The sequence below is a fragment of the Salmo trutta genome, chromosome 6 (genome assembly GCF_901001165.1).
Source record: "Salmo trutta chromosome 6, fSalTru1.1, whole genome shotgun sequence".
In the NCBI taxonomy this organism is placed as follows: Eukaryota; Metazoa; Chordata; class Actinopteri; order Salmoniformes; family Salmonidae; genus Salmo; species Salmo trutta.
Window position 1 is genome coordinate 8,579,210 of NC_042962.1, and position 13,374 is coordinate 8,592,583.

Consider the following 13,374-nt stretch of genomic DNA (forward strand, 5'->3'; position numbering starts at 1 on the left):
AATGATCATCTGCATAAGAATATTTTAGCATTCTTTTGAGGGTAGCAGATCTCAGCCAATCCCATTGATCCAGCCCTAAAGTAAGCCATCTTGCTGTTGTCATGACTGCTTGGCTTACAGCACAATGCACACCTGCATCATTATCAAAATACCAGACCTGGATTCAAATATTATTTCACTTATTTCAATTACTTTTCAATACATGTATTCAGTTAACCTTTATTTGAAATAACAAGTAGCTGAATATTGGAATGTATTTGGAAATACACTAGGAAATACTAAAATACACTGACTCGAATACACTCCCATGAATTTAACCAAGGTATTTAAAGATAGTATTTGAAAATATATTTGAAAATACTTTCAAATTCAATTTGTTCAACAAATGCTCAAAAAAGTATTTAAATAGAAAAAAATCTAAAATACAGAACAGAAGTGTTTAAATATAAAATACTCAAACACATATTTGACCCCCAGGTTTGGTCTCCACCTTTAGAGAACAAAACTACCTTCCAATCCGTGTGATCACACGCGCAAAGCAATTTGAGCACCGCCTTCGCCTCATCCTGAGACGTTCAAATAACCAATGAAGAAAACTCCAAAACCCGAACTAATGCTGCTCGTCATCACATACGTCCCATTCAATCTCGACAGATTATTCGGGCTCCACGCACAATCTGCCCACGAGAGATAAGGCATAAACATCGACAGTTTATGATACTATAGATGCCTGAAAGCATTTGCAACCTTAGCTGTTTAAAACGATGTACTTATCTAAAACAACCCATGAGCTGTTTAGCATCACGTAGCAACAGTCAAGTAAGTGGTTTCGGGTTCCAAACCACAGATGTTCTGAGGGTCCAATGCAAAGGTCAAAGTAAAGTATTCCAGTGTAGCCTAATAAGACCATAACGGAGATGGTATGTACACATATGATTTGTCATGGTTTCCTCTGGATAACGGCCTGTGGGTTTCAGCAAGGCGAGATTGGGACGCAGCCCCCGAAGGAAACCAACAACGACAAAATCCTAGGTGTACTTACCATCTCTGTTATGTTCCTATAGGGCTAAACTGTAACTACCCCACACCAATTCCTTTTGTTGTACTATCTGTTTCATTTATGGCCGTTATCTTTCACAATGTTTGTTTTAATTAGTTCTCCTTTGACCTACATTAGAGAACCAATGGCAATAAGACTGCGTTGTAGAGGCCTATATTCCACATCTAGGCACCATGAGGTATAACATCTACTTATGTATTTGCTATCCCACACACCCACACACACACACACACACACATTACCTCTGCAAATAGACCAGGCATGTACATAGCCTAACGTTCTACATGATAAGATAGTGAAGACCTGATCCCTTGGTTCCTGCCTGATGGAGGGTTGTTTTTCTACAGCAGGCCCAAAACAATATCACATTGTCTCTGCATTGCATAATTATTTAGCGAAGATAATAACAGTGAGTGAGTACTTCTCTCGCCACTCAAATCAAAATATAGCGGTTTTGAGAATGTCAGTATGCTATTGTATTGTATTGATTTGTCTATGCTTTGATCTCACAATAATGAAACATGCAAAGTTGATAACAATCTGTTTTCAATTTTGAAACCAAGAGAGTTGTATGCGTGTTGGTGTGGGCTCCAGTGCTCTGTGAAGTGTGGCATTGCATTCTGTTCAAGCGGCTGCTCGTTCAGCACCATGGACAGCGTCAGTCAATAGTGCGCTACAGGTCTGAGGACGTTTGCTGTACACTACTTTATTATTGACCGATTCTATCACGATTACTTTCCTGATGCCTTTTCGACCTTGCATGTCATTTGCAAGGCTAAACTGCTAGCCTATATAATGAAAGTGAATACATACGCGTATACAATGCAATATTATTTATTAGGCGGGACATCATATAATTGGGATTTTTCTGTTGTTATTTTCACAATGTACATTTGTGAGCAACGTCACTGGACACAATATCAGTTAAAGCTACGCAGATCCGAAATGTAGAACACACCATAATGTGAATATGTACTTTATAAATTAGATCAATATTTTTTTTGTAAAAGAGTTTCTATAGATGTCTCCATTGGCTGAAATATGTCGCTTTTTGAAAAAATCTTTTATATCATCTCTGGATAGTTAGGCAGCCTATATTTGCCTTCTTTTCAATATGTTCAGCATCCAAACAGAACACCATGAAAAGCACAAAACAAAAACATTCTTCCATTCCTGCAACAACAACAAAAAGCCATCGGCGTGAAAGCACTCTTCTTCTCCTGGACGTCCATAAGAATTCCATACACCTCACTTGACGGAAACATTATTATTTAAGGCTACACAAACACAAAATAGAGAGAGAATTGGTAAATACACGTTAGTTCGGGAAAGTTTTAAGCTTTTCGATTCATATAATATTATTCTCATCTGTTCAGCAGTCAGGGTACACAGAGGTAGACTGACTTGACAGTCTGTTGACAAAAGTTAGTTGACTCCCAAGCGATAAAATCCAAAATAATCGACAAGTTGTAGGCCTATACGTCACGGGTAGATCGATTCGATTATCCTTCCACGTGGGGTTTTAGTCGATGGATTTGGATGTACGAACTCCATGGAAACGTTAATGTTTGAATGAAATAGATACTGTAAAGTGTGTAGTGTGTACACATATGAATCTGTCTTCTTCCTCTGACAGTTCACTTCAAATAAAATAGCAAATGTTTTTTTTTTAATCGTTCCTCAACCATGGAGGAGTCACGTTTGCGATTTCCGTGATCACATATTAAATTATAGTGGAAAGACTAGGAAGCCTGAGAACGTGGAATATTTCCATCCACCCATGAGCGTGCCCCGTTCCAGCTTCAGATACACCCGGTCCTCGCGCTCCAACTGCAGAAGAACGCCGTTGCTTGCCGCCTCCCGAGTGACGTCCTGGTCACCGGCGAAAGCTGATATGATCGGGTAATCGTTCTGCATCAGGTTGACCTGGGGTAACGGAAACAGCACGATCATAATTCAGACCTGTTACATAGTAGGCCTACTCTACTTACGCACCAAATAATCTACCCATTTGTGTAGGCTGCTCCACGACATACAACAATGTTTACGCACCAAATAATCTACCCATTTGGGTAGGCTGCTCCACGACATACAACAATATTTACGCACCAAATAATCTACCCATTTGTGTAGGCTGCTCCACGACATACAACAATGTTTACGCACCAAATAATCTACCCATTTGTGTAGGCTGCTCCACGACATACAACAATGTTTACGCACCAAATAATCTACCCATTTGGGTAGGCTGATCCACGACATACAACAACACACTAAAGAAGACTAATTAGGCCTACCATCAGAAAACTTTGAATAGAGATCATAGTGAAGCAAATGTTGACAATTTGTCTTACCTGTATGGTCTGTCTGTTGTAGACCTTGACCACATGAAAACCGAAGCTGTATATTCCCCTCCTTGGCGCCTGGAAGACACTCGCTTTCAGATCGAAATGGTTGCCGATGTTCACTAAAGCCTGAAAAACAAAGTGCGTCAACATGACGCACAATCAGCACCCAGAGTCAAAGAGTAACAGACTGAGATACGGCAAGAGTTAAACTAGCCAAATGATCAAGCACTTACACTCTGCATGTGGTGACATTAAGGCGCAACGCACAATCAATTGGCCAACGCTGTTTGCCTGTAGGCTACAGCTCACTGTTTTACAGTTGGACAATACATGTTTCTAATTGAAGACGATCAACGCAGCTGTAATAGCTAATGGGGATGTGGGATGGGGGGTGGGGGGGTTTAATTAACATAATACTGTCCATAGTATCCCAGCTCACCAGCGGGGCGCAAAAAAAAATACTCCACTTGATGTTTGGAGCATTTACAGCAGCAGTCACATCTATAGTACACCGCAGTGTCTGCGTCCCTCAAAACTACAGCATAAACAGAACGGACTAGATACAACAGCTGACGTCTTTTCAAATCAACTTGCAACGAGCTGCAGCTTTTATGAATAGGCTATTTGGGGCAAATTACGCACGACGATGTTGCCATTATCATGTTCTGATCCCCAGAACTGCTCTCAAGTTATTTAATGAAAGAGACACAAGGGAAATGTGCGCGTCTCCAAACGGATCAACGCAACCCACGACAAGTTTTCATAACCTTCTACAGGAATACAATCATGTTGTAGCAGCTCCAGAAAAATATATCAAACAACTTCTTCTTAATCCCCACATTAATTATCTATCCAGATAGGGACAATATTTGCATGCGCAAATTCCGGGGATGACTGACCTGGTCAAAGTAGATGGTCATGGACGTGTTGCTCATGTCGGAGGGCTCGTGATTCGTCCCGCGCACCGCGGAGAAAGCTACCTTGGCGCCGGCCGACCGGACGGATATCCCGAGCGATGAAGTCACCCCTCCGTCCGAGGACGGGTTGGAGTCGCAGACCACCAGACACTTCCCCTCAAGTACGATGGGCTCCGTGTCGTTCTGGCCGGCGACGCAGCGCACCACGCCGTATCCCATGAGAAGGCTGAGCGCCAGCATGGCACAGGGGCCCGGGCAGCAGGCTGGTACCACCATATTCTGGTCGGAACTCTGATCCTTCCTGTAAACACTAATCCTGGCCGGCAGCTCCTTGGAGGTTTGATAGGACGTGATCACCTGGTCCAACCTTAGTCCTCTCTCTCGCTCTCTCTAACATGCACACTTTGACACACACACACACACACAACCTATGTTTCTCACACTCCCCTCCCTCCTGTGCGTTTGAGTTGATATTAGGCTGGTCTTCAGACAGCTGGTGTGGTGTTTCCTGGTGAATAAGAGACAAATAACAACGGATTTATGACAGACCCCATTATGTGTTTAAGAGACAGACTACTACACTGAGTGCTAAAACATATTCACTGGAATCCTCCTAGAACTAGATACAACTCGTGCGTAATACGCACAGAAGGTATGTTGTAGGTGTTTCAACTCTATGGTATTTAATTTAAAGCTATATCATTCACATTAATTAATATTAGTCAGACTTATCACTTCCCATGCACGTTAAATACTTGTGGAATTTGGAAATCCTAAAAACAATTAATTGTATATTTATTCCTCTCAAGTTTAATTTGGCTACTCTTATACTAACCTACTCTTTTCTAACACAAGTACCAAACACCATATCCATCTGTTTCCCTGAAAAGGCGCCTGGACGTTACCTGTAGTATCCATAGCGTGTCTCTCTCACTCCGCATAGGAAGCAGCGCGCAGAGTGAACTGAGCAGTGAGCTCGCCTTCTGTGCTGAAAATGGATCCCCCCTCGCTTCCCTTTCGAGGGCGACTCACGCCCATCCTTTATATTCAAGTACAGTAGAATGTCGACAGCACCGCGTACAATGACTCTCCACTCACTAGTAGACTAGTAGAATAAGCACACGTCTCGATTAATGAGTTTGTTTACATAACCAGTTGAATGTTGTGAGATCATACATCACCGGACCTCACGGGACAGCAGAGTTCACGGCTGACTCCCAGTGTGCAGCCGCAATTTATTTCCCCCTGTCTTATCGCGCGCTGATTAATCAGAGATGAAAGGGTAAGACAAGAGGATATCATTGCTTTTTGCGCTATTCCTATAATTGGTTATGCATGATGTCACTAATTTGAGCTCAAAGATGGCAGTTTTACAGGAACCACAGCGAAATACTTGTGCGACACCAAATGGTAGAAAGGCGATACTGTCCGCTGGTGTTTTTTTTTCTCTCACCGCAGGTGAACTAGTCTTTGACTAATGAGGAGAATTGTCAAACTACCATGCTATCCTGTTTTCATTTACAAGGCTTGTGTTTCTGATGCTAAATCAGAAGGTTCAATTGAACAGCAACTTGCAGTCTCTCATCACCACTACGCTGTGATTAGCTATAGCAGTGGGGAAATTACATGAGTCTATATTGCTTTTGCGACCTTCCAATTCATAAACAGGGTATCTATGAATACTGATATTATGTCTATCTGATATTACTGATAATATTGGCTGGAGGGACGATTGGTCGGGATTCAGTTCCATTTGTTTGTCTTGCTTCAAACATGTACAGTGAAGCAACATGTGATTTCAGTTAATTAATTTGGCTTAAAACGGTTAATGAATAATTATTATTTTATTTTTATTTAACCTTTATTTAACTAGGCAAGTCAGCTAAGAACAAATTCTTATTTACAATGAAGTCCTAAGAACAGTGGGTTAACTGCCTTGTTCAGTGGCAGAACGACAGATTTTTACCTTGTCACCTCGAGAATTCGAACTACAACCTTTTTGGTTACTGGCCAACGCTCAAACCACTAGGCTACATGTCGCACCATTGACACTTTGGAATCCCTCACCCCAAGGGCCATTGGTTTACCCACCCTGATCCTAACCACGTGACCGGACCAGGAAAAACTCTGCTCCCTATATACAATGTATTATATGACGTGTAGGCCGTCATTGTAAAACATAATTTGTTCTTAACTGACTTGCCTAGTTAAATAAAGGTTCAATAAAAAAGTGTTATTATTATATATAATGCACACCTCACCTACCCCCAGCCCTACCCTCTCTGCCCAGCCCTGTCCAAACATGTCATAATACCTTTGAAGAACTCTGCAGAAGGGTCCCCATCATGGCTCCTTGTCTCTGATGGAACTAACGGGTTCTTCCTCAACTGCTGAAGCTTCACCTAACCTTCCCAATGAGCTGTCACTCTGCAGCTCTAAGATTAGCTAATTGGCCAGATAACATTTGAATGTCTTGTCCATGTTCTGTTATAATCTCCACCCGACACAGCCAGAAGAGAACTGGCCACCCCTCATAGCCTGGTTCCTCTCTAGGTTTATTCCTAGGTTCTGTCCTTTCTAGGGAGTTTTTCCTAGCCACCGTGCTTCTACACCTGCATTGCTTGCTGTTTGGGGTTTTAGGCTGGGTTTCTGTATAGCACTTTGTGACATCAGCTGATGTAAGAATGGCTTTATAAATACATTTGATTGATTGATCTATAACGCAAGGAGTTCAGATTCACATACTATGATATGTTTGATTACCCCAGGGAAGGAGCGGAGGCAGGAAGGATCGGAGGCAGGAAGGATCGGAGAGGAGATGAGAGGAGGGGGAAGGTGTCTCGTTAAGGATATTTTAGGTACAGTATGTCTTCCACATTTTAAATGCAATTAAAATTAGATCTTTTGACCAGAGGTTGTGTTAGATTGTCATATTTAAGCAATAAGGCACGAGGGGTTTGTGGTATATGGCCAATATACCACGGCTAAGGGCTGTTCTTAAGCACGACGCAACACGGAGTGCCTGGACACAGCCCTTAGCCCTGCTGTATTGGCCATATACCACAAACCCCTGCGGTGCCTTATTGCTATAATAAACTGTTTACCAACGTAAACATTTTTTTTTGTCATACCCGTGGCATATGGCCTGATATACCACGGCTGTCAGCCAATCAACTTTCCGGGCTGGAACCACCCAGTTTATAATCATCCATTTTGCAACGTTATCTATTCATCAATTATTTATTTTTTCTATTCAATAATTGAAGTTCGTCCATCCACCCTCCACCCATCACCCTCTAACCATCACCCTCCACCCATCACCCTCTAACCATCACCCTCCACCCTCCACCATCACCCTCCACCCATCCCCCTCCACCCATCCCCCTCCACCCATCACCCTCCACCCATCACCCATCACCCTCTAACCATCATCCTCCACCCATCACCCTCCACCCATCACCCATCACCCTCTAACCATCACCCTCCACCCATCACCCTCCACCCATCACCCATCACCCTCTAACCATCACCCTCCACCCATCACCCTCCACCCATCACCCTCTAACCATCACCCTCCACCCATCACCCTCCACCCATCACCCATCACCCTCTAACCATCACCCTCCACCCATCACCCTGCACCCATCACCCTCTAACCATCACCCTCCACCCATCACCCTCCACCCATCACCCTCTAACCATCACCCTCAACCATCACCGTCCACCCATCACCCTCCACCCATCACACTCCACCCATCACCCATCACCCATTTGTATTAAGCATATAACAGCTTTGAATGCTGTATGAAATCTGAAATATTTTGACATCATAACCATCAACACACTGGAAGCCTTATCTGTAATTCCACATGCATGTTCCTTTATCTGTAATTCCACATGCATGTTCCTTTATCTGTAATTCCACATGCATGTTCCTTTATCTGTCATTCCATGTGCATGTTCCTTTATCTGTTATTCCACATGTATGTTCCAGGCTGACAAGGTAAAAATCCTTCGTTCTGCACCTGAGCAAGGCAGTTAGCCCACTGTTCCCCAGGTGACGAAGACGTGGATGTCAATCACATGCGGAAGACACATTTCAGTTAAAGGCATTCAGTTGTACAACTGACTAGGTCTCCCCCCTTTCCCATTCAGTTGTACAACTGACTAGGTATCCCCCCTTTCCCTTTCAGTTGTACAACTGACTAGGTCTCCCCCCTTTCCCTTTCAGTTGTATAACTGACTAGGTCTCCCCCCTTTCCCTTTCAGTTGTATAACTGACTAGGTATCCCCCCCTTTCCCTTTCAGTTGTACAACTGACTAGGTATCCCCCTTTCCCTTTCAGTTGTACAACTGACTAGGTATCCCCCCTTTCTCTTTCAGTTGTACAACTGACTAGGTATCCCCCCTTTCTCTTATCTGTTATTCCACATGCATGTTCCTTTGCATTGACACATCTCTGCTTTTCCAACCACTATCCCTGCTGTCATGAAGGGAATGAACATGTTTAGCAGTGTAACATGTGGAATAGAAATCTCCTGACAGCTAACAGGTGTGGGGGCAACCGTATACATCCTAACATACACAACATATACAGTTGAAGTCGGAAGTTTACATACACCTTAGCCAAATACATTTAAACTCAGTTTTTAACAATTCCTGAAATTTAATCCTAGTAAAAATTCCCTGTTTTAGGTCAGTTAGGATCACCACTTCATTTTAAGAGTGTGAAATGTCAGAATAATAGTAGAGAGAATAATTTAATTCAGCTTTTATTTCTTTCATCACATTCCCAGTGGGTCAGAAGTTTACATACACTTAATTAGTATTTGGTAGCATTGCCTATACATTCTTTAACTTGGGTCAAACGGTTCGGGTAGCCTTCCACAAGCTTCCCACAATAAGTTGGGTGAATTTTGGCCCACTCCTCCTGACAGAGCAGGTGTAACTGAGTCAGGTTTGTAGGCCTCCTTGCTCGCACACACTTTTTCAGTTCTGCCCACACATTTTCTATAGGATTGAGGTCAGGGCTTTGTGATGGCCACTCCAATACCTTTACTTTGTTGTCCTTAAGCCATTTTGCCATAACTTTGGAAGTATGCTTGGGGTCATTGTCCATTTGGAAGACCCATTTGCGACCAAGTTTTAACATCCTGACTGATGTCTTGAGATGTTGCTTCAATATATCCACATACTTTTCCTTCTCATGATGCCATCTATTTTGTGAAGTGCACCAGTCCCTCCTGCAGCAAAGCACCCCCACAACATGATGCTTCCACCCCCGTGGCAGCATCTTGCAAGCCTCTCCCTTTTTCCTCCAAACATAACGATAGTCATTATTGCCAAACAGTTCTATTTTTTATTCATCAGACCAGAGGACATTTTTCCAAAAGTACGATCTTTGTCCCCATGTGCAGTTTCAAACCGTAGTCTGGCTTTTTTATGGCGGTTTTGGAGCAGTGGCTTCTTCTTGCTGAGCGGCCTTTCAGGTTACGTCGAGGTAGGACTCGATTTTGTATGTTTGCCCACTGACAAAGAAATGATCAGTCTATAGTTTTAACGTTAGGTTTATTTGAACAGTGAGAGACAGAATAACAACAAAAATATCGAGAGAAAAGCATGTCAAAAATGTTCTAAATTGATTTGCATTTTAATGAGGGAAATAAGTATTTGACCCCCTCTCAATCAGAAAGATTTCTGGCTCCCAGGTGTCTCAGGTGTCTCTTAAAGGGAGTGCTCCTAACCGCAGCTTGTTACCTGTATAAAAGACACCTGTCCACAGAAGCAATCAATCAATCAGATTCCAAACTCTCCACCATGGCCAAGACCAAAGAGCTCTCCAAGGATGTCAGGGACAAGATTGTAGACCTACACAAGGCTGGAATGGGCTACAAGAACATCGCCAAGCAGCTTGGTGAGAAGGTGACAACAGTTGGTGCGATTATTCGCAAATGGAAGAAACACAAAAGAACTGTCAATATCCCTCGGCCTGGGGCTCCATGCAAGATCTCACCTTGTGGAGTTGCAATGATCATGAGAACGGTGAGGAATCAGCCCAGAACTACACGAGAGGATCTTGTCAGTGATCTCAAGGCAGCTGGGACCATAGTCACCAAGAAAACAATTGGTAACACACTACGCTGTGAAGGACTGAAATCCTGCAGCGCCCGCAAGGTCCCCCTGCTCAAGAATACATATACATGCCCGTCTGAAGTTTGCCAATGAACATCTGAATGATTCAGAGGACAACTGGTGAAAGTGTTGTGGTCAGATGAGACCAAAATGGAGCTCTTTGGCATCAACTCAACTCGCCGTGTTTGGAGGAAGAGGAATGCTGCCTATGATCCCAAGAACACCATCTCCACCGTCAAACATGGAGGTGGAAACATTATGCTTTGGGGGTGTTTTTCTGCTAAGGGGACAGGACAACTTCACCGCATCAAAGGGGCGATGGACGGGGCCATGTACCGTCAAATCTTGGGTGAGAACCTCCTTCCCTCAGCCAGGGCATTGAAAATGGGTCGTGGATGGGTATTCCAGCATGACAATGACCCAAAACCCACGGCCAAGACAACAAAGGAGTGGCTCAAGAAGAAGCACATTAAGGTCCTGGAGTGGCCTAGCCAGTCTCCAGACCTTAATCCCATAGAAAATCTGTGGAGGGAGCTGAAGGTTCGAGTTGCCAAACGTCAGCCTCAAAACCTTAATGACTTGGAGAAGATCTGCAAAGAGGAGTGGGACAAAATCCCTCCTGAGATGTGTGCAAACCTGGTGGCCAACTACAAGAAACATCTGACCTCTGTGATTGCCAACAAGGGTTTTGCCACCAAGTACTAAGTCATGTTTTGCAGAGGGGTCAAATATTTATTTCCCTCATTAAAATGCAAATCATTTGATAAAATTTTTGACATGCGTTTTTCTGGATTTTTTTGTTGTTATTCTGTCCCTCACTGTTCATATAAACCTACCATTAAAATTATAGACTGATCACTTCTTTGTAAGTGGGCAAACGTACAAAATCAGCAGGGGATCAAATACTTTTTTCCCCCACTGTACATTTAATCAAATAGCCTATCAAATTGTGTTTTGTTCATCTACATTGGAATAAAACCATATGACGTTATGAAAACACAGAAGGACATTATTAACATCCACCAGTTATCCAAGTCACATCAGCAAGTGACCCACTGGCCTTGCAGTAGTAAAACACCAGACATTATTATAAATGTGTACTTATATAGACATAACATCTGAATTACAGCTACCCAACATGCACTCTTCTATCCCTCCCTTTTTCCCCTCTTACCTCCTTCCCACTTCATTTGACAAAAATCACACTGTCAGTGCTGAGTGACAACTGAAGCAGAAGCATGGCGTCAGACAGCCCAGAGCAATGATCGACCCGCAGGCCTGCAGAAGGAAGAGTTACAGCTACAGACATTAAATGTCAAGAAGAAGAGCAGGCATGGGGTCATGGGGGGGTCACGGGGCCTAGTATTAACATTACCAGAGGCTGCCTCAGCCCTGAGAGAGACCAGCAGTGGTACACGGCTATGTAATCAGGCGAAGGGACTGGCAGTAGGGAGGACGTTACAGCTATCTGCAGTGACAGCTATCTGCTAGCCGAGCAGACCAGCTCCCAGGACTAGGGGGGATCCCGACCCTTCGCAGTGCGCTGCCATGTCTGTCTAAGAGCACAGACATTTTCTCTAATGAAAAGAGACTTATCAGTGCTGCTGGTGGTGGCTGGCTGCCATTGTTTATCTATGGTCGTTATTTAGAATGCAGATGGCTTGGTAAATATTAGTATTAGCGAGATTAGAAACATGGTGCTAATGGAGGAATTTCCCCTGGTGGAGCGTTTGATTTGCCATGATGTGATGAGCTAGGCTTTGATTAAGCAATCAGGGTTGCGATAGTTATGATGTGTCGAAGATGAATTGATGTTTATTTGATCATTCCTCTAGTTCCCATGGCTGTAGTTGGATGTGGATCAGATAAGACCAATCCCCACTCTGCCATATTCTCCAAAGAGCCCAAATACCTTGTGCAGTGTATTAGAAGGAACATGGTGTTTGTGCAGTGTATTAGAAGGAACATGGTGTTTGTGCAGTGTATTAGAAGGAACATGGTGTTTGTGCAGTGTATTAGAAGGAACATGGTGTTTGTGCAGTGTATTAGAAGGAACATGGTGTTTGTGCCGTGTATTAGAAGGAACATGGTGTTTGTGCAGTGTATTAGAAGGAACATGGTGTATATGAGCCCAAGATGGTCAAAGATCTTCAATATGAACCTAGACCTCCATCTTAGCATGTGCCGCAGGAGGCAAATAACATTCATTTCCCAGATTTCCTCCACTGTAGTTTGACCTTTGACAGCCAACCTCCCTGTTGAGTGCTATATTGCTAACCTGGAGCACTAGGGGTTGCTTCCGTTTTAAAAGTTAACTGTATATCCAATAGGGTTATCTCGCCCACCACCCCCAGCCCCACACTCACTCACTCACTCTAATATCTGTAGGAATCCCATTAAAACTATATTAACCTAGGCGCTTGCATGCATTCTTCTCCAGCTGTTTTCTCTCCCTCTCCTCTTCTCACACCCTCTCTCCTCCCTGACCCCTTTCTCAGATCTTTCCTTTGATTGTGTACTCTCACAGTGAATGGCTGAGTTGGAGACAGCTGCAGGTTGTTTACAATTCACACAAACTCTCAATCTCATGTTAACCTAGCAGTGTGTGTGTGTGTGTGTGTGTGTGTGTGTGTGTGTGTGTTTGCCTTTCACTTTACCACTTGACATTCAGCCACCAAGGATAAATTCTTTGTGAGTGTTTCAATATAATTGATAAGACTTTAGCATCACCATATACAGTACCCGTCACAAGTTTGGACACACCTACTCATTCAAGGGTTTTTCTTAATGTTTTAATATTTTCTACATTGTAGAATAATAGTGAATACATCAAAACTATGAAATAATACAGTTGAAGTCGGAAGTTTATATAAACTTAGGTTGGAGTCATTAAAACAATTTTTTCAACCACTCCAGA

General features: G+C 43.2%; 1 protein-coding gene across 1 annotated transcript; it reads right to left on the bottom strand.

Moving 5' to 3' along the window:
- Positions 1 to 1,878: 1,878 nt before the first annotated feature.
- Positions 1,879 to 5,538, bottom strand: LOC115195371 (cerebellin-2-like). The gene is made up of 4 exons (XM_029755167.1): positions 5,231 to 5,538; positions 4,308 to 4,833; positions 3,415 to 3,534; positions 1,879 to 2,986 (listed from the first exon to the last, which is right to left on the bottom strand). Exons 2-4 carry the CDS (start codon positions 4,599 to 4,601, stop codon positions 2,789 to 2,791), a joined length of 612 nt encoding a protein of 203 aa, XP_029611027.1. The 5' UTR covers positions 4,602 to 4,833; positions 5,231 to 5,538; the 3' UTR covers positions 1,879 to 2,788.
- Positions 5,539 to 13,374: the final 7,836 nt, after the last annotated feature.

Bases quoted from the DNA above. Each gene is read 5' to 3' on its own strand.
- LOC115195371 (XM_029755167.1), bottom strand. From the start codon at position 4,601: ATGGTGGTACCAGCCTGCTGCCCGGGCCCCTGTGCCATGCTGGCGCTC. The intron at 3,535-4,307 runs GTCAGTCATCCC...TTTGTTTTTCAG, and splicing joins TGACCATCTACTTTGACCAG to GCTTTAGTGAACATCGGCAA. The intron at 2,987-3,414 runs GTAAGACAAATT...CCGTTACCCCAG, and splicing joins ACAACAGACAGACCATACAG to GTCAACCTGATGCAGAACGA.